At 37.7% G+C, this 18,706-nt stretch overlaps 2 protein-coding genes and 2 non-coding genes across 9 annotated transcripts in view; 1 reads left to right on the top strand and 3 right to left on the bottom strand.

Moving 5' to 3' along the window:
* Positions 1-90: 90 nt before the first annotated feature.
* Positions 91-5,334, bottom strand: rpl10 (ribosomal protein L10). The gene is made up of 6 exons (XM_088627136.1): positions 5,189-5,334; positions 3,405-3,463; positions 2,777-2,884; positions 2,300-2,438; positions 1,053-1,215; positions 91-301 (listed from the first exon to the last, which is right to left on the bottom strand). Exons 1-6 carry the CDS (start codon positions 5,209-5,211, stop codon positions 146-148), a joined length of 648 nt encoding a protein of 215 aa, XP_088483262.1. The 5' UTR covers positions 5,212-5,334; the 3' UTR covers positions 91-145.
* LOC148674385 (small nucleolar RNA SNORA70) lies at positions 792-925 on the bottom strand. The gene has a single exon (XR_015935609.1). It is a non-coding gene; the product is annotated as a small nucleolar RNA SNORA70 (small nucleolar RNA).
* On the bottom strand, positions 1,824-1,953 carry LOC148674386 (small nucleolar RNA SNORA70). Its single transcript, XR_015935610.1, has one exon. It is a non-coding gene; the product is annotated as a small nucleolar RNA SNORA70 (small nucleolar RNA).
* Positions 5,335-8,089: 2,755 nt separating the features above from the next.
* Positions 8,090-18,706, top strand: part of LOC148674387 (uncharacterized) — a 47,819-nt gene continuing 37,202 nt past the window's right edge. For 2 of the 6 annotated variants that reach the window (XM_088627060.1, XM_088627062.1), the window contains exons 1-2: positions 8,098-8,293; positions 13,330-13,385. In XM_088627060.1, coding sequence (XP_088483186.1) covers positions 13,337-13,385 — 49 coding nt within the window. In that variant the 5' untranslated portion in view covers positions 8,098-8,293; positions 13,330-13,336. Of the gene's footprint in view, positions 8,294-13,329; positions 13,386-15,191; positions 15,301-17,130; positions 18,198-18,706 lie in introns of all 6 variants that reach the window. The other 4 variants (XM_088627064.1, XM_088627065.1, XM_088627063.1 and 1 more) reach the window with 4 other exon arrangements.

Below are 18,706 nucleotides of genomic sequence, written 5' to 3' on the forward strand. Positions count from 1 at the left end.
TTACAATGGTGGGGGTATTATGCTTTCATGAACTGGAAATAAGATGACAAAAAAGGCCAAATATCTAAATGAAAGGTCAAGAGTCTCTGATCACCTTCAAAGTGTTTATTGGTCTGTTTGTAGAAACACAGAGACTGCAATTGGTTTAGACAGCATGCAAAGCACGCCAGCGGTCCAGGGGCCCACGGCTGGGGATGTATTTCACCCCACAGCCATCAGGGATCAGCCTCTTCTCCTGAATCATGTCATCAAAGTCAGTGGCGTTGAACTTGGTGAAGCCATACTTCTTGGAGATGTGGATCTGATGAAGTGAAGAGTGGGGTTCAGGTTAATTTGGGAAAAAACTACATCAAACTGAACTATTTAAAAATTAGCATACATGGTGTATCCTAAAACCACAAAATGACGAAAAACTAGGATTACAAAAGTGTAATAAGTAGGGCCCTACCTAAGTTGTGGTATTAATATGAAACACTCTGGCTCACTTGAGGGAAAAGCCAAAAATCACAAAGTGTGCAACTTTAATCAATTATAATAAGCCAAAGTCAACATTTTCCACACCTATAAAAAAACTGGATTTTTTCAGACTTTTTCTACTCAAAACTGTTTCCTCGAGAGTTGATGAGTTTATAATAAGCTACATATTGCAACCCCAAGTGCAATAATTAAACAGAAACTACATGTTTTCATTAAAGCAAACAGTTAAGAGATGGTGGAAACATCCTAAACTGCACGGGAACTATTTTGCCTTAACCTGCTCTTGCAGTAATTTCCAGTCTGACTTAAAACTGCAGTGTCTCAGAGGTCCCTTAGAGCACCCAGCACTGCACAGCTGAGCACATACACAACCAGAGAAGTCACTGTCTGCAGCCTTTGCACACCAGCTCTAGACTGGAACCAGACTGGTCGGCTTAATAAGCTGCAAGTTTAGATGTTGGTAATTCACTTTAATTACTTCCAACTGGAATGCACCAAAAGGCGATGAAAATTACTCCAAGTTGTTAACGAAGAACTAGAAGTATAAAGGCTCCAGTTTAGGCAGGCCATGTTACCTTCTGGCGCCCTGGGAACTTGAACTTGGCCCGACGCAGGGCTTCGATGATATGCTCCTTGTTCTGGGTCTTGGTGCGGACAGACATGATCACCTGGCCAATATGCACTCGAGCCACAGTGCCTTGGGGTTTTCCAAAGGCACCTCGCATTCCAGTCTGGAGCCTGAGGGACAGGGGAAAGATTGATTTATACAGCACATCTCCTCACAGCGGAGCACGTAAAACTCCAGATCCCTCAGAACCATGAGTTCATTTGCCTTTGGTTAAGGGTTGGGGTTTCAAGATTTATCAAGCTAATAAAGAAAATAATGATTAGACTAATCAGAATGCTCAGGAAGGAAAGATACTGTAACTAGTAGAGGCTACAAGCCAAACTTGTTAACTATTAGCCCATCATGTAGTGAAGTCATTAAAAATTCTATATCCATATAGAACCTGACTGAGGAATTCATGCAATTTTCAAACTATAAAAGTCCTTTAGTCTTGACTACTGGACTTGCAAGGACTGGAAAAGCTTAGCTGTACATCCAACATTTCAGCTTGAAAACTATTAAGAACCTTTTGTTTGGCCGATGGTTTGGGCCAAGTTACTAAAATGATTGGCATCTCATATATTTACTGCTTTATACTTTCCGTAAAGATTAAACCAATCTAGACTGTACAACTTCTGATATGGTTGCTAAATGAACTAGAACCCCAAACCCACCCTTTATCAACTCAGCTTCTGTCCCGAAAATGAACAGGACAAAGGGTTTATACAACGGTTACAATGAGTGTCTCAGAGGTCCCTTAGAGCACCCAGTACTGCACAGCTGAGCACACAACCAGAGAAGTCACTGTCTGCAGCCATTGCACACCAGCTCTAGACTGGAACCAGACTGGTCGGCTTAATAAGCTGCAGTTTCATCCTTAAAAATGCAAGAGCCCAAACTTGAAAGTCCCATCAAATCTTAAATTTACAACAGAATTTAATTCCGGTGTCAATTTGAAATAAACTCCTTATTACCACTTTCCTCAAATTAAAAAAAAAGGCCAAAACCACACCCTTAAGATTTATGATTAATGAATATAAAATGGCATTCCTGTTAGCTAAAAATGTCTTTTAACACATCTATTTTGAGAATAGTAGTTAAATTACTTATTAGAGGTAGAGCCTTAGAAACTAAGTAGCTTTTAGTTTCCCCAATACTTCAGGTCCTGTTGTTCTTGACCACTGCAAGGCGATATAGTCAGAGCCTGAGACTGACCTATCAGCTCCAGCACAGGACAACATTTTGTTGATGCGGATGACGTGGAAGGGGTGCAGTCTGACTCGGATGTGGAAGCCATCCTTGCCGCAGGTCTTCACCATGTACTTGTTGGCACAGATACGGGCAGCTTCCAGGGCTGAAGAAAAGAAAAGAAAGGAATATGAGAGTTTCCAAAAAAATCTTTCGAGTCTCACGCTCAGTCCGAATGAAGGGAAGCTGTTCCAAGAGCCAAAAGCTAGGGGCGCAGTCTGTTACGGCACTAAGTGAATTCAAAAGCATTAAACCCTGGCATTTCTAATATACAAGTTTATTTCTGCGCATATACTGGATCAACTGTGTATCCACTTTACTAACCTGTCCTGCGTCAACTACACAAGGCTACTGCATGAAGATCACAACCCCATTCTGGTGGAACACTTAAAATACACTGTTAGTGAACAAGGCGTCAAGCTTTTTCTCCAGATCTGACCTCACCTTCAGAAGAGAGCTGCTCATACTCGTCAGACACCATGTGGCCGCACAGGGGGAACTCGTCCACCTTAGCCTTCTTTCTGCCCAAGTCGAAGATCCGGATCTTGGGGTCTAGAAATCAAAGAGAAATGAAAATCACACTTGTTCAATGCTTTTCCAAAGGCTTTGAAATACTTTCAGATGAGAAACTCACATTTTGTGCATGTCTTGAAAAATACTTGCTTTAATGTCTTCTGAATGCATTAAAAAGTTTGGTGCGCAAGCTTAACTTCATTTAATCTAGATCCCTGTATCAAGCATCTTACGCTTGTAGCTCAAGCAGACTAATTCATTTTTAAAAGCTTGAATGAATCAGCACTTGAAATTTCTAGACTTCACACAGTGTGGTTAAAATGGGTTATGTGATGTAACTACTAAACATGTAAAGCAAAATATTTGTCAAACTGCAATTAAAGGTTAAATCTCAGGTTTAAAAAAGGACAACTAATGGGTGTCCTCTGAATAATCAACCCAATGTTGTGAGGTGCGCTTTACACAACATGTATTGCATTATTCATATAAATGAACACAGTTCAAAGGAGGACATTTAAACACGTGAAACCGACAAACTCATAGCTTAACAAAAACTCACCAGGCACACCCCTACAGAACCGAGACTTGGGGTAAGGCTTGTTCTTACAGTATCTGTAACTGAAAGAAAATATTTCAACATTAAACACACGATAAAATCACCATTATATAATAAACAATGTAAAACTGGGCTGTGCAATACTTGTCCAACAGATCCAGTGTATCTGCAGGCTTTCCATTCAATTGAGCTCTTAATTAATCAGCTAGTTACAGCCTTGATGATGATAATAATAAACTATTTTACATAGCACCTTTAAAGATGGCTTCTCAAACAGCAACTACAAAAAAAATACACAAGATAAACACAATGAAAGGAGACAGTAGATGGGGGTACTGTATAAGGTAGGAGCAAGGGGGTATATAACAGAACCATTTAAATAGATTGCTCCACATCTCTCAGGTGCTGCTACTTTAAAGAGCCCTAGAAAACCTGCAGACACAAAAGGCCAATCAAAGATCATATTAATCAATCCTGATCAACTGTTCCTGTCCAATAGAACAGGGGTATCAAACCCTGGTCCTGAAGAGCATCGTTCCAGATTTAATTTTACTAGCAACCAATAAATCAATTTGTAGTTTCTAAAGACCTGGAACAATTACACAAATGATGTTAAGTTGACAAAATTTGGAACACAGAAAAGAAAAATTTCAAGTTCTATGGAACACAATAAGTTATTTGGGTTGACAGATTAACTACATTATGGCTCTCCAGGACCAGGGTTACAGACTACTGAGAAAGAGACAATGTGCAATGTACAGGGAAATACTGCAATCATTAAGTGCTACAAACTTAGTTACTAAGTCAGCTTTCCCAATGTGCTACAAAGATTTTAATGCATGTTTAAAGAAAATATTTATTTTACCCTTTTCTAGAATGACTGCACCCATAGCACCATGCACAAACTTAAGTAAAATCTTAATGACGCATAATTAAGTAATTTAATCCTTTTGAAAACGTTGTATGTATATTGCTACAAATTCCAATCCAGGACAAAACGAAACAAAATGACCAGGTAAAACCGATAATTAAACTCTCGTTCTAGTTCTTTTTTTGCAATGTGATGAGACTTCTTAATTGATATATACCAAAGTAATGAAATAAAAACCGGCCTCGGGTCACTTTTGATAATCATGTAACATGTCCATTACATTCACTCTATCAAAATCATCTAGAACGTCATTTTAAGACCACGCCAACTATCATACATTATCGATCTTGACAGTGCAGTAGCCTCAAAGTAGTGATTTACTTTTCACACCAATAGGAGGTACATTTAACTCCAATAATAGTCTAATATCTTAAAAACCGGTTAGGAGAAAGCCATGTCACCAGCGTGGTCTCTATACATTCACAACCGGAAAGTTGAATTTTGCAAACCGAGGCGACAACGTTACAGAAACCTTTCAGAGGTAAAGTATTCAAACTACTTATAAACAGTATACAAATGTTAAATTGGATTGGATACCATCATGAGTTAAATAAGTTAAAATATTGATAGAAAATATTATTTGGAAAAACTGAACCTGTGTTGTACACGTTCCGGGAATTTAGAAAGTCAAAATTTCAACAAGATAATAAAATTCAGTCACACCAAAAAAAAAAAAAACTTTTTGCGTATATGAGGGTGAACTGCAGTGGATAAGCTGCCTTATATGCGAGGTATCTATGAAGCAACAGTTCGCTGTATGACATCCACATGGCCAGCTACTGAAGCCTAGCCTGGCTGCCATTTTTATAAGCGCCTCAACTCTCAACACTATTGTGGCATACTCCTTTTCACTCACCAGCGGGCAGGTCGGCGCCCCATGATTGCGATCTGCAATTAAAAACAAAGAAAATGCTTTAATAAACCGAAATAAGGACGTTTTAGAACAACAACAAATGATTTTACAAGTTTTATTTGACTATAAGTGAAGGAGCAGCAACCGGCTTACAGCCACCCCACACTCACCTAATGGAGGAAAGAGGGAGAGAACTACTTCCGCTGCGTCATTTCAACGTGATAAACCAATTACTATTATTTTAGGTTCGACCAAAAAAATCAGTTTCCTTATCATTTAATATACATTTTGAAAGAATTAAACAATTTTGTAATAAAAGAACGATTTTCTCATATTCGTATAAATACGAGGGTCGCGCCTCCATTATGTCCACGCGCCATTTCCGGTGGTAGGGATGATCGCCGTGAAAAAAGTACCGGAAAATACGATTTTTTTTGCAGGCAGTTCTTTAGACTTTCTATTTAACGTTGCAGGTAATTTTCTGACGTTCACCGAGGAAAAAAAAACATTTTACAAGCACAGTTTTGCAGGTTTGGAAAGATCATACAGATCATTGACAGTGATTTAGAAGAACCATTTATGATTTATTATATATATGTTTTTAAATATTCTTCTCTCTGTGGACATTTTGTGCATATTGTTTTTGCTCTGTATTACAATATGCACATCAGAATATGCACAGCATGCACTTACCTTCCTAACACACCTTCAATGAAATTAGTTTAATGATACTGCAAAATGGGGGTGTAAATCCTTTTGTGACATCAAAAAGATAAATAACAAGCTATTCAATGTCTAAAGGCACTCTCTTAGAATGCAGTAGAGCCCTGTAGCTGCCACTGGTTTGAGCCCAGAAATCAGCTGACTCTGATGAGAATTTGCTGAAATGGAGTGCACAGTTGCCTGGGGTTTGATGGGTTTGACACCTTGAGCTTGTAATTCTTAATTTGCTACTCTTTACTGATTCCTGGGTTCTGTCTGGCACCTTCAGGCTTGGAGTGACTCTTTTGCTCTTTTCCTCCAGTGTTTTGTTTTCTGAGAAAGACACTAACTCACTGAAAACCATCATTTTTGTGCACAAGAACATATGTGAAATCAATCTGTTTATTTTATTCTAAACACAGAGGCAGAACTGCCTAATCATTTTTGTCAGGGTCACAGGAATGTGACTAAAACAGTGTGGCTTTTTAGCATATTAGTCATTTACTTAAAAAAAGCATTTAGCACATTGAGTATTGGAAAAACATACTTTGAAAAAAGCCATTTAAATTGTAAGGAATTAAAGATTTTTATAAAAATAAGTTATTTTATTCTTAAATTATTCTTTTTAATTGTTTATTTAACAAATATTTGTTTCCTTTGTGTTTTAGTATAATTTCCTTGTTCTGCTTTCAAAAGAGTGCATCATTTTGATAGTGAACACTGGGTATGAAAAAGCCAATAAAAGTCAAGCAAAACCATGCCAAACAACAAACCCTCTCCTGAGATTTTCTTATACAGTATATATACTGTAGGCTGGCTTGTGGATGTCAGATTCTAAGAATAAGACATTTTTCCAGTGGCTGTGCTCAATAAACATGTTTCATGGGCTCTGTGTGTGTACCAGGCCTATTTTCTTATTGTTATCCTGCCATTAACTACTGTAGCCACTCTTAGGAGATTTTGTAAAGGGATACTTGGAATATGTATCCATGCAAAAAAGTGTCTTGAGTCTCTTACTATACTTCCTTAATCACTCCTGTAGAAGTCTGCTAGTACTTTTAAATGGGTAGCAAGAAACAATGCAGGTGACAGCTGTCTCATCACTCACTGTTTCAAAGGCATAGCCTTAATCAGTGGCTTGGCATTGATTTTGTAAGGCATTAGTAATTTTTCGAGTTTCTTATGCTTTAAAAGTCACTGCTCTTCCAAACCAGTCATGACTTTTCCAGACTTGTTCTGGACATATTTCTTTGTAATATTCTGCTTACCACCCAGATACCCCCACTAATGTATATTTTTAAATGTAATGACTAATGCCTATGTTTTTCAAATGAGAATTATGTGTCATTTGCATTGCATCTTCTAAGTTGAAACTCAAGTGCATTACTTTATGTCTGGTTATCCTCTGTTGATGGCACGTCCTTTGCTTAATGGCTGCAGCACCAACTTAGTATTATAGTCAAAATTAGTGCTTTAACAGACATGTGAAAACCATTCTTCAGGAAATATGTGGAGAAGAGACAGGTTGTTGTGCCCACTCTCCAAAGCACACATAGTTACATATAGAGTAACAAGTGGAAAGTGTGAGACTTTCAGTGCTGAAACAAAGACAGAGCCTATTCTCACCAAAACACAATGAGACTGCAAGGTGCAAGGTTACAAAAGTCTAATCTTAAATTCTTTAACTCCACACTGGATGCTTTTAGACGCTTTGCCCATTTTGCTCTGATTTTCTTTAAATTTAAATGGCAAGTTACAGTATACCGAAGCCAAATCAAAACTTTGTTTTAATTATATAATTAAATTGATTGAATTAATAATCCAAATCATAGTAGTTGATTGCTGATTTCTGTTTTGCCAGAGGCCTTTTGAAACCACCTAGCAGACAGAAAACATTCAAGTGGAATACCTGACTGATGTGCAGATCAATAGTTTGATCTCATCTAGTCCTGGATGAGGAAATATTCATGTCTTTGTCTCTTTTTCCACACCTATGTTGTCTTTTGGTATATATATGTATATTTTTTGCAATTCTTTTTGGAAAATGGTGAGCAAATGTGGTACGAGGGCACAAAAGCTTGTTCAGGCAGGCATCTGGGTAAAGCAAGGTTGCAAAAGGATGCAAGCATTTCTAAAGCAGAAGGCATCTGCTCTCTTTTTTAGTCAAAGCGGGGGTGTGCGCGGTCACGTGGCCACAGCAAAAAGCGAACCCTCAGAGGGGAAATGAGCATCATAACCACAAAGCCACGAAGAAAATACATAACTGCGATTCTAGGTGAGTTGGAACAACAAAAAGACTAGCTTTGGGACAGGACCCTCTAAAGACAGCAAACACTCCCTGTGTGAGAAAGGCCCTGGTGTGAGTTTTGTTTCTCCACCTTGTCGGGATCGGGATTTCATCTGCAGGTAGGGATCCCTTTCGCTCCTGTCTTGCTGCCTTTTAGAGAGCGTACCTGCCTCTTTGAAATGGCTTCCTCTATTGGCTTCCTGTGTTAGCTTCAAAAAAGGCCACATATTGCTTATTTTGAACAGATAGCTCCTCCATCTTTGTCAGTGATTGCTGCCAAACTGCGCAGGTAAGCAGTTTGCCTCTCTGCAACTTGTTCAACAAGAGCAATGAGTATGATATGAATTTGTTTGTCCTTGACATGGCAGCACATATTCGTGCCTGTGTTATTTTTGTGGGTGGAAGTGTTTTTTGTAGGTACTGTGTATCTGAACGCAGCTGATGTTTTCACCTGTTGGTCTGAAGAAACACCTTTTTGAGCTATATTTGATTTTAAGAGCAAGCAGTTTCTATGTTTTGTACTCTTACAAGATACCATACCCAAGTGTTTCTTATAAGATGTGTATGTTTTCCCATTTCACTGGTCAGAGTTAACTATGTTGGACTTATAAGCCTTAATAAGGATGAAGCTGTCGTCCATGGATGCTAATGTTAACCTTATATACACAAAAAGTAGAATTAGAATTCTATTTAGCAAATCTCAGTAATGTCTGTCTATCATGTATTAATTCATTTAGGTAATGCCCTGTTTTGGAAACTGCCCAATCAAGAAGGCAATTCAGTAAGATTGCAATATAGTGTTTGTGTTTTATGTATCAACTTACTTAGGTCAAGGAAGAAAACAAGTTCAGTGATGTTCTTTTGAAAGGGCACAGTTGTCCATCAAGTGTATAGGGGGATCTGATGCTCATTCACCCCTCATCCATCTGCCCAGACTGATCCTATGTCTAGAATAGAACAGGTGCCAGCTGAATATTAAATATGTAAACCTAATGTAAATCTTTGTTAAGAATGCACAATGATGCATTTGACAAGTGCAGCAAAATAAAGCATAATCCAGTACATTAATTGTGATATAATGATGGCTTTATTTTCTAACAGCGCAGTGATTTAATTTACTACAATACATTCAGTTATAGTGTTCTGTTTATTCTGAGTAAATAGACATTATTTTTGTATTTTAACATACTACAGAATGCAGTGTTGTGCTTACAAATTTATATTATGATTCAGTTACTGACTGCTAACAATATGTCTTCCCACACATTTACAAAGTTTTTTTGTAGCGCTCAGTATCAGGGAACTGACTTCATATTTAATTTCCAATGGCGTATGAAGTTGATATTGTAATGAAAAAGCCCCTGTGCATAACAGGGAATGTGGCTGCCCAGGCTGAGAGAGTTCTCCTTTAGCTCAGCTGGCAAGTTCCCTGTTGTGTGATGCTGGAGACTCGGGTTTGAGCCCCAGCGGCGGAGGGCCGACCTGAGGTAGGAGCGGCGAGGGCACATGCTCAGAGAACCTGAATCCGTTTCAATATATATGCTGAGAATATAAGGAAGAACTGCCCAGTCCATCACTGGGGTTGCCCTCCCATCTATCCAGGACGGTTATGACAGACGGTACTTGAGGCAAGCTCTAAGCATCATTAAAGACCCCACACACCCCAGCTACAGACTTTATGATCTGCTACCATCTGGAAAACAGTACCGGAGCATTTGGGCCCGGACTACCAGACTCAGAGACAGTTTTTACCCCTGTGCTATCAAACTATTAAACTCCCAGCCTCTCTCACTCTCACCTCACCTCTCACCTATGATCTGAACCTCACAGTGCCTTCTTTCTTTCTTTCTTACCAAAAACCCAAACACACATTGAAAATCTACCTCTACCATTCATGTCAAAAGCTCACTCCCCATAATTTCTATCCCTTTATTTCATTCTATTGATGCATATTTTTGCCCATTACCCATTACCTTTTTGTTGTTTTGCACATTGCCTGTTGCTGTTTTTGCACATCGTCTGTTGTTGTTTTTTGCACACTGCCTGTTGTCTCTGTCTTTCTTTTGTTATACAATTATATTGTTTTTTTTTCTTTTACTACTTATGTCAGAGAGCTAGCTAAATAGCATTTCGTTATACCATATACCTGTATATGAGTATAATGACAATAAACTTGAACTTGAAGAAAGGAGAGAATAATTTTTGCATCCTATTGTTCATTTGTTTGTTAGCTGCTTATCAATTCCGATCGATCAGTAAATAATTTTTTAATCAATTCAGTTTCAACATTGGATGACTGGCTAATTTATTTCTGTCACCGAGAGTTCTCTGGATAAAGAAGTGCTTAATCTTTTCAGTCCTAAAGGTTCTCTTTCATTGTATAACTGAGATTGAAGAAATCATTTGGATTGACTTTGTCAGTACCTGGATTTTGATTACTTGGCCCAAACACATTTGCAAGACAGACTGGGATGTATTAAGAAAAACAGACATTACTCTAAATGGACTTCCTTTTTAATGTACAGTATGCAGTGGATTTCCCCGGTAAAACTGGAAACCGGGGCTGCAATGACCTATTTTGGCCACTAGAGGCTCCTAATGCAGATATGATTTTGTTATTAAAGGTATTGCTGTATATCACTGTGTTGATAGCCCAGTTGAATGTGGGTGGTGGTAGCCTCTGTCAAGCTTTGTCTTTGTGTTTTGACTGAGTGTAAACAATAGTGTCTCAGTACATACTGTAGGCAAAACTCCAAATGATTAATGTTTTCTTTAATATTTTCTTTTTTTTTCAACCCACTCAAAATAAACCATTTAAACTTTAAATTTCAATATGTACAAAGGTCCCTCAAGCACTTTCTACCTGAAGCAGGGAATAATTTACAATGTATTGGCTATTTACAAACTGCCACAAAAAAGAAATAAGAGAGAATTGTGCCTGAAACCCAAGTTATCCCAGTCATTCATATTCAGCTTTGCTCTTGCCTCTTCTACAGGCCATATTGAGAATGATGCAATGGCCTATCACTGTCTCATAAATTGCTTTGTTCCATATTTGTGCTTTGTAATTTGCACCAAGGTAATGCTATTGATGTTGAAAATAAAATAAAAGTGGGGAACCATGCTCACAAGGCATGTACTGTATCTCCTTTGTTATTGTGATTGTTATTGGTTATTATCCTTCCTTTGTTATTATCAGTGAATAATTTCCTTGTGCAGTCTTTGATCTTTTCAGCATTGGTCTCTGGTGGTTCATTTTATATTGTGCTCTGATCTTCTGAACATGTCCTCTGCAGTCATGCCAAGCGCAAACTGTAATGGAATGATTGTCCGTAATCATTGATTTAGGTGTTTTGGAATCATGAAAGGTTGGCTTTGTGGATGACTAACCACAAAAGGCAGTAAAGACTTGACAGTGGCTAAGTAAGATTGCAGGTCATTAGGTTTTGTACTGTATATCATTATTAAATTAGAATCAGATCACAGTGGAATTTTAATGTCTGTCCACAGTCAATTCAGTTTCAATCATATTCCAGTCAAGCCATTGATGTGTTAACACCCTATTTTATCTTTATATGGTCCTTTGGACATGGCCAGCACCTGCTCAATGCAACACGTCTCAGTTTTGAACAGTGGTGTTCTAGCAATAAACATTGAACAGTACTTTATTCTTTGGACAAAAAGGTCACTAATGGGAAATTACTCAAACAAGACCCATAAACTTTTAAACCTAGTCATTGTGATTTATTATAATCTGGCTATATTTCTTCTCATTTTCTTCTCAGGCTATCTTATGAGAAAAACATGATTCAAAATGCCTGGAAGAAACAGCATTATAGTGCTAATGATGCATGCATCTGCAAATGACATCACAGCAACAATTCTTTTTCTCCATTACTGACATTTGAAGTAACAAATTAATGAATAAAATGACACTTCTCTGTGCCCAATGTAGTAAAACCACCTGTCTGGGTTGTTCGGTCTGGGTGTAGCTGTTCCTATTCTGTTCTCTGGTACACGTCAGTAGTTATAAACTAGCTGTTGCACTGATTAACTTAATTATTGTTTGTTGCTGCAAACAGGATCCATCAGTTGCATATATAAGCAGGGAAAATTTGACTGAAAACTGGTACTCACACAGAAAGTTGATTAAAATATAAAAGTCGGGCTTTCTAAACAACAGTAAAACTCAAATTGAAACTTCCATTTTATAACCAGCGGTTCATGAGTAAAACATTTTTACAGCATTAAGGTGCCAAACTGGGCACTTTATATTTCAGTGTGGTGTTTTTTCTGCCTGGTAGGTACAGTGGTCAGCATTGCTGCCTCGCAGTGCTGGGGCCCTGGGTTCCATTCTGGACCTGGGGTGCTGTCTGCAAGGAGTTTGTATGTTCACCCCGTGTTTAATAGGCTTCCTCCTGTTGTTCCAGTTTCTTTCCAAAGTCGGATAATACAAGGGTAGAGTAATTGGCTTCTGTACAAGCTGGCCCTGATGTGAGTGTGTGTCTGTGTCTGGCCTGCAGTGGTCTAGCGTCCCACCCAGGGTACCCCACCCTGTGCCTGTTGCTTGCTGTGATAGTTCCTAGCTCCCCTGCAGCCCTGTACTGGTAGAACTGGTTAGAAAATGGATGGATGGATTTTCCTGCCTTGATGGGCCATTTTAATGGTAAACTTTACCACAGTCACCTGCTCATTCATATGGGTTGCTGTCATGGTAAGAAAAGCCTGCCTTGCTCCCCCTCCTCTTACCCGTCCACACTGTGTGCTGCCTAGGAGGGGAATTCCATTGGTAGTCAGCTAATGACATGGGCGCTATAGCACCCAGGAGATCTTGCCCAGTGGAGTCACCTGGGCGAGCACTCATCCATGAGCAACATCAACAGGAGAACAGGAGGTGAAATCAGAGTTTCAATCAAATTAACAGTAAAAAATAGTGGAGACTAATCAATGACAGAAACAGAAAAATGTGAAATATTTGATTGAGAAAAAGCCAAAAATCAAATTAACAGTAAAAAATAGTGGAGACTAATCAATGACAGAAACAGAAAAATGTGAAATATTTGATTGAGAAAAAGCCAAACTAATTACTGTACACAAAAGTGAGTATGTGTGTTTCTTCCTTTTGATTGATGTTTTCTTTTTTTGTCACCATTAGATATAAAATGGAGAAAGATTTGGAAGATCTTCTCAGTCAAGCATTTTCTTCTTCCGGTAAGTGTTATAATTTCATTATTCACATCATTATTACAACATTATTACATTGTACTAGTACTGAAAACCTCTGCATTATTGGTGGAATTGTATTATTATTAAACTGACAAAACAATTGTTTTTTGGGATCCCGTATAACAAGATAGTGACATTTTAAAATGTATTAGTTTCATTATTAATGTGTTCTTTATCATTTTTGTCATTATTGGTAGGAGATTCAAAGCATCTTATTCCAATTCAGTAATATTGGAGACAAGCCTGGGGCGAATTATGCACCTGAGCAGTAAACCTACTGTAAATATAAAACACCAGTAGAATATTTAAGCAGTACTTAATGTTACCTATCCTCCCCAAACACTACATGTGCTTAGTTCTTCAAGCTCTGTTATTTGCTATACCTAAATGTTCTGACTGATGTCCTGTTCTTTTCTGAATACCACATAGGATATTATAATATTCCAGGGATTCCATGAAGCTGAAAAGAGGATATGCTTTTAAGATATTGCTTTCAATGCTGCTGTTCCTAGTTTAACCAAGTATCCCGAAATAGACAAATTAATAGTGTTAATATAAATAACCTACACTTTAAACAGCACTGCTGAACTGCTACAACAGGTCCGGAAATGACACAGTTAAGGTGATGCTATTAAGAGAGTAAAATTGGTTATTGGGAAAATTTTAATCTGGGGTGATCTATTGTCAGGTTGGTTTTGTGTCAGGTGACAAAATATGTTTGGGGCAGTTTGGAGTCCACAGCCATTGCAATAAAAATCTCTAAGATTATTAAATTAAATCTATAAAATCATGACATATAATAAGCAGTATTTTTAATAGTTCAGTTGATTTGAATGTCTGCAATGTTATGTGCCCTTCTTCTCCTTGGAAAGGCTTAGTATGCAATACTACATCTTACCACGAGAGGGCACCATCAGGCTTTAAAAAAAACCTCAAAACCAACGGGACTCCCTTGTTAACGCTGTAATTTTTCATTTACTTTTTATGCTTGTAATCGTATGAGATCATACAACAAGTATAATCCAGAGCAAATGTTTCACTGCAAAAGGGGGAGGTAGAAATTTCAAGGTTTAGAAACCTTGGCTCACTCAGTTCCTGAAACTAGTCAGTTATGACTGGACTTTATTTAGTTATTGATTATTTAAAGATTCCATTTCTTAGTTCTGGGTTGGTAATGTCTTGTGTGCTTAACTGTTCCAAGTGGCATTTTTATCATATATCAGCTGAATATGTCTTCAGTAGAAACCTGGTGTTTTCTCACTAGAGAATAGAAAGCCAGGTCTTCTGGATTTGGAATTTGCTGTTAGAGGGAGGGCCTAAAAATTACTGTATATGAAAATGTTTGCCAGTTGCCAGTCTGTACTCATTTTTACCATGTTACCCCTGGTAGACCTTTATAGAAGTTAACAAGTAAGGAAAGAAGTAAATTTAAACCTGAGATATTACTGTGCAGTACAGTATGTATCAAATATTAAAAGAAAATATTTGAGAGAGTAAATTTCATTCTTACTTCAAAAACAGTACAGTTTAAATTGTGGATATACAGAACAATGTATGTTTTAGAAAAAATTGACTTTTCAGTCAGCACTGACATAGGAGTAATAGTAGATAATAGATAAGCTGCCAACTATTCAGTTAGATAGACACATCAAACACTCTTCCTGTGAAAAGAGAAAAATCTAGGTGTGTCTTGACGGAGCCCGAGGAAATCTCTCTTCTAGTTTGAAAGAAATTTTTAAACAGTGTAGTGTCTGCTCCCATAGAGGCAAATTACTGTTTATTGAATCCTAGCCTGGAGACAATGAAATCCTGTTACCTAATACAGCATCTGAGGAAAGAATTCAAACGTCTCTTGTGATCTCCTAATCCGTACAACAGCGTTCCGGAACAGAGCTGCTGGGTAAATATTTATTAAGATCATCACAAGAGCTGGGGAACCAAACTCTATTCCTATTTCTGTATAATTCAGCTATTTAGGCAGAACTGATAGAGATTTCCTCAGCTATGTAGGTCACTTTCCTTTGAATTGGAAGTCTTTATATATCTTAGGCCATCTGTAAAGGTGAAAGACGTCTGTTAGGGTAACCAAATTCCCCATAAAATAAATGTTTCCAGAAAGGAAATATATAATTGTAACTAATTGTAAAACTTGTAATTGTTTAATTGTAAAACTAAAAATTGAACTAGTTGTTTATAATCTAGCATCTTAAAAAATCTGGCTGTATTCAAGAAAAGCAGATTTGGCAACAAATGAAAAAATGCAGATAGAAAACCTGCACTGATACCCTCACGAAAATATTCAATAGTGTGTGGCTTTGGTTCAGTCTGGACTGTGTTCTTGTGAGACAAAATGTGCTAAACAAAGATGTTACACATAATTGAATCGTAACTCATAACCGAATTTCTAAAACAACCGTTATTAATCAACTTCAGTCCCTTATTAAGTAGTGTTGTAGTAAATTTAGAAAATGTATAATGTCTAAAAGTGGAAAAGCTAGCATGACATTTAGCAGGACATTAGGTAGCTTTATTTCAGCTAAGGTTCAGGGCAAAGAAATGTTCTGTGTGTCTATTAGATCAACAGTGATCAAAGCCTCCAAATCATTAGCATTAGAAAAAATAACATTGTTCCCTACAAACAGATTCTGCCCCCATTACTTTAGGTTTAAACTGCACGGATATGCATTGCTGACTTTTCCCTTTAGGATTATCCATAACATTTCCAGTTTCCTGGAGCTGCTTGACACATTGTCTCATTGACTCTGTTCTAGACACATTGACACTGCTGCTTTGACTATACTGGGACTGAAAATACATGCTTTTACTGAAATGTTAATCTGCTGTCTACACACTGTTGAGAGGATAACTTTCTCTCAAATTAAAAAAAAAGAAAACTGCTCTGTTGAATGGCAAATAATTCACTATGGTAACTATTATGACATAAAAAATAAAAGTTTTATTTTTGTTTTGAAATAGTGACAAGTGGACTTAATGACCCCATGTGTCTGTGTCCTAGTCTGAAGGTTTGAAAACCTGGACAGCCTAATTAAATGAGTTATTTTCACAGTTTGTTTCTGTCTGTAATTTTGCATTTTGGCATTTTGTTTTTCGGCTGTCATATATACTGTATATACACACAGCATCATTTTCTCTCTTTACCTCTGCTTAGATTGCTGTTTACCTGGTCAGTGAACTATTACAGCACAAACACTTTCTGAAAAGAATGACAGGAAGTGTCTGGGGGAAGCAATTTAATATGACACAATGCCTTTTGTTTTCATTCCTTTTGAATCAGCTGACACTAGACTGCTGGACCTCTTCCTTCTTGTAATGTGGCCATGAGATTGTTTTCCTAGTACAGTAGTTTACTGTATCTCAGTGTGTTGCAGGTATTGTATACTAGACACATTATCCTCATAGAACTTAAGCCATGATGAGGTGTGGTGTCTGATAGAAAATCAGTACTAATTGCTTCAATACTGTACAGAAATCAAACATACCACCCAGAAGGATGTAATGCCCCACTTGTTGCACCTCAACCTCAAAAAGGATTTTCACGGCTTATAAGCAAGTTAGGATGACATGTATTACGACAAATTGCTCGGTGAAACTGATTGACAATAGATGTAGAACAAAGAAGGAGTAATGGAGGAGTCAAAAACTAGGGGATGTCACAGGGATGGGGTTTTTAACCAGCGTGAGAGGGCAATGTCTCTTTTTCTCTCCTCAGAGCTGAACTGAGCTTCGACTTGTGTAATATGAGACTGCGCATGAGGAATCTGGAAAGCAGAGAAGCAAAGACACTGGAGTGCAGACAGCCTAAATTAATCAGGAATCATAACCACCCGCCCCCCAAGGCCTTGGAGCAGTGCCAGAGAGCAAGCCTGTTTCTTGCACAACCCAGGGAAATGACTGGGAACAGCACTGGCTCTCACCCAGGCCACGGTCAAACCATTTTCCTCCCTCCCCCAGAAGAAGCTCTGACATTTCGAACAAATTGGGTTTTTACAATCACTGGCCAGTTTAGAGACTCAGGAGATGGTCATGGTTTGCTGTTGCTTGAGAATGGTTTGCTGTTCTCTCATTTCATACGTCTCCCATTCCCTTTTGCTAAAGTGTGCAAGTTAAGCCTACAGTACACTATATGACTTTCTGAATTGGTTATGTGCAATGGGAAGACTTGTAAGAGTCCTGAGGGAAAACAAATTAGCATTGCACAAGACTTTGACAAAGCTATAAGTAACACATTTTGCTCGCAAGCAGTGGAAAAATATTCAATGTTATAGGTAGATATAATGCAAAATGCTCTAGTAAATAACTGTGGCCTAGATAGCTATATATATTTTAATCCTGTTCCAATTATTCTTATTTATTTAATAATAAGCTTCTAACCACTGAAAAGGTTAAAAGTGATTTCAATTTATGTAAGTTTTTTTTGTTCATAACACAGCAAATACTTTTAGACAGCGTTAAGTAAAACTGTAATATATAACTGAAATAATATGTATTTCAGTAAAGCTAAATACAAAACACAAAATTGCTATCTATTATAGTTCCTTTCACAAAAATAATAAGCATGGCAAATGCTAATCTAAATTCCACACTGTTTCTGGAAGATAGCAGGCTCTTTTGACTTTCTTCCCAATGTCTGAACTCACTTAATTGGTCCAATTGTTTGATTTATTGAGAAAAAAAACCCACTTCATCTAACCAGGCCTGAAGAAAGACTGTATCTTCTGAATGGATGTCATCTTGTAAAAGAAGAAAGGAGCAAAACCTGATAAAAGTGCAGTTTAGGTATCAGTTTGTGCACTGTAAGAAATTGTGAAGTTTAATGTCTCACTGACAATATATACATAAATATAATAATGATAAGTAAGATTTTCATGATCTGCTCATGCATATGGTCTATATAGACAATTATGTTTTAAGCAGACATATCTGGATTAACTATACACCTTGTCTTTTCCACTGGACCTAAGAGGGTGTGTTTTAAATCAAGTTCTGTAGGAGAATAGCCTGTAAATCCTTGTATGGCTGAATTGATAGCAAAGCAAAAATCAGGTAGATACTGGTTTCATTTCTTGTGCTGGTTCCCAACAAAAGATGCAAGCATATGTCTTCATGTTTTTTAAACCTTTCTGTTAAATTTGTCTGAGAGGGGTAAGGAGTATCAGTGAATGTCTGAACTGCCAGTTTATATACTTCTTGTAAACCATGGGATAAAAATATGTGGGCTGTGATCAGAAAGAATAAATTCAGAGGGGGGTCAGCTCACAATCAGGTCAGTCACGAGTCTTAAATTG

This window comes from Lepisosteus platostomus, chromosome 3 (genome assembly GCF_059453375.1).
Source record: "Lepisosteus platostomus isolate fLepPlt1 chromosome 3, fLepPlt1.hap1, whole genome shotgun sequence".
Lineage (NCBI taxonomy): Eukaryota > Metazoa > Chordata > Actinopteri > Semionotiformes > Lepisosteidae > Lepisosteus > Lepisosteus platostomus.

Bases quoted from the DNA above. Each gene is read 5' to 3' on its own strand.
- rpl10 (XM_088627136.1), bottom strand. From the start codon at position 5,211: ATGGGGCGCCGACCTGCCCGCTG. The intron at 1,216-2,299 runs GTCAGTCTCAGG...CCTGTCCCTCAG, and splicing joins TCCTGTGCTGGAGCTGATAG to GCTCCAGACTGGAATGCGAG. The intron at 302-1,052 runs GTAACATGGCCT...TCACTTCATCAG, and splicing joins AGTTCCCAGGGCGCCAGAAG to ATCCACATCTCCAAGAAGTA.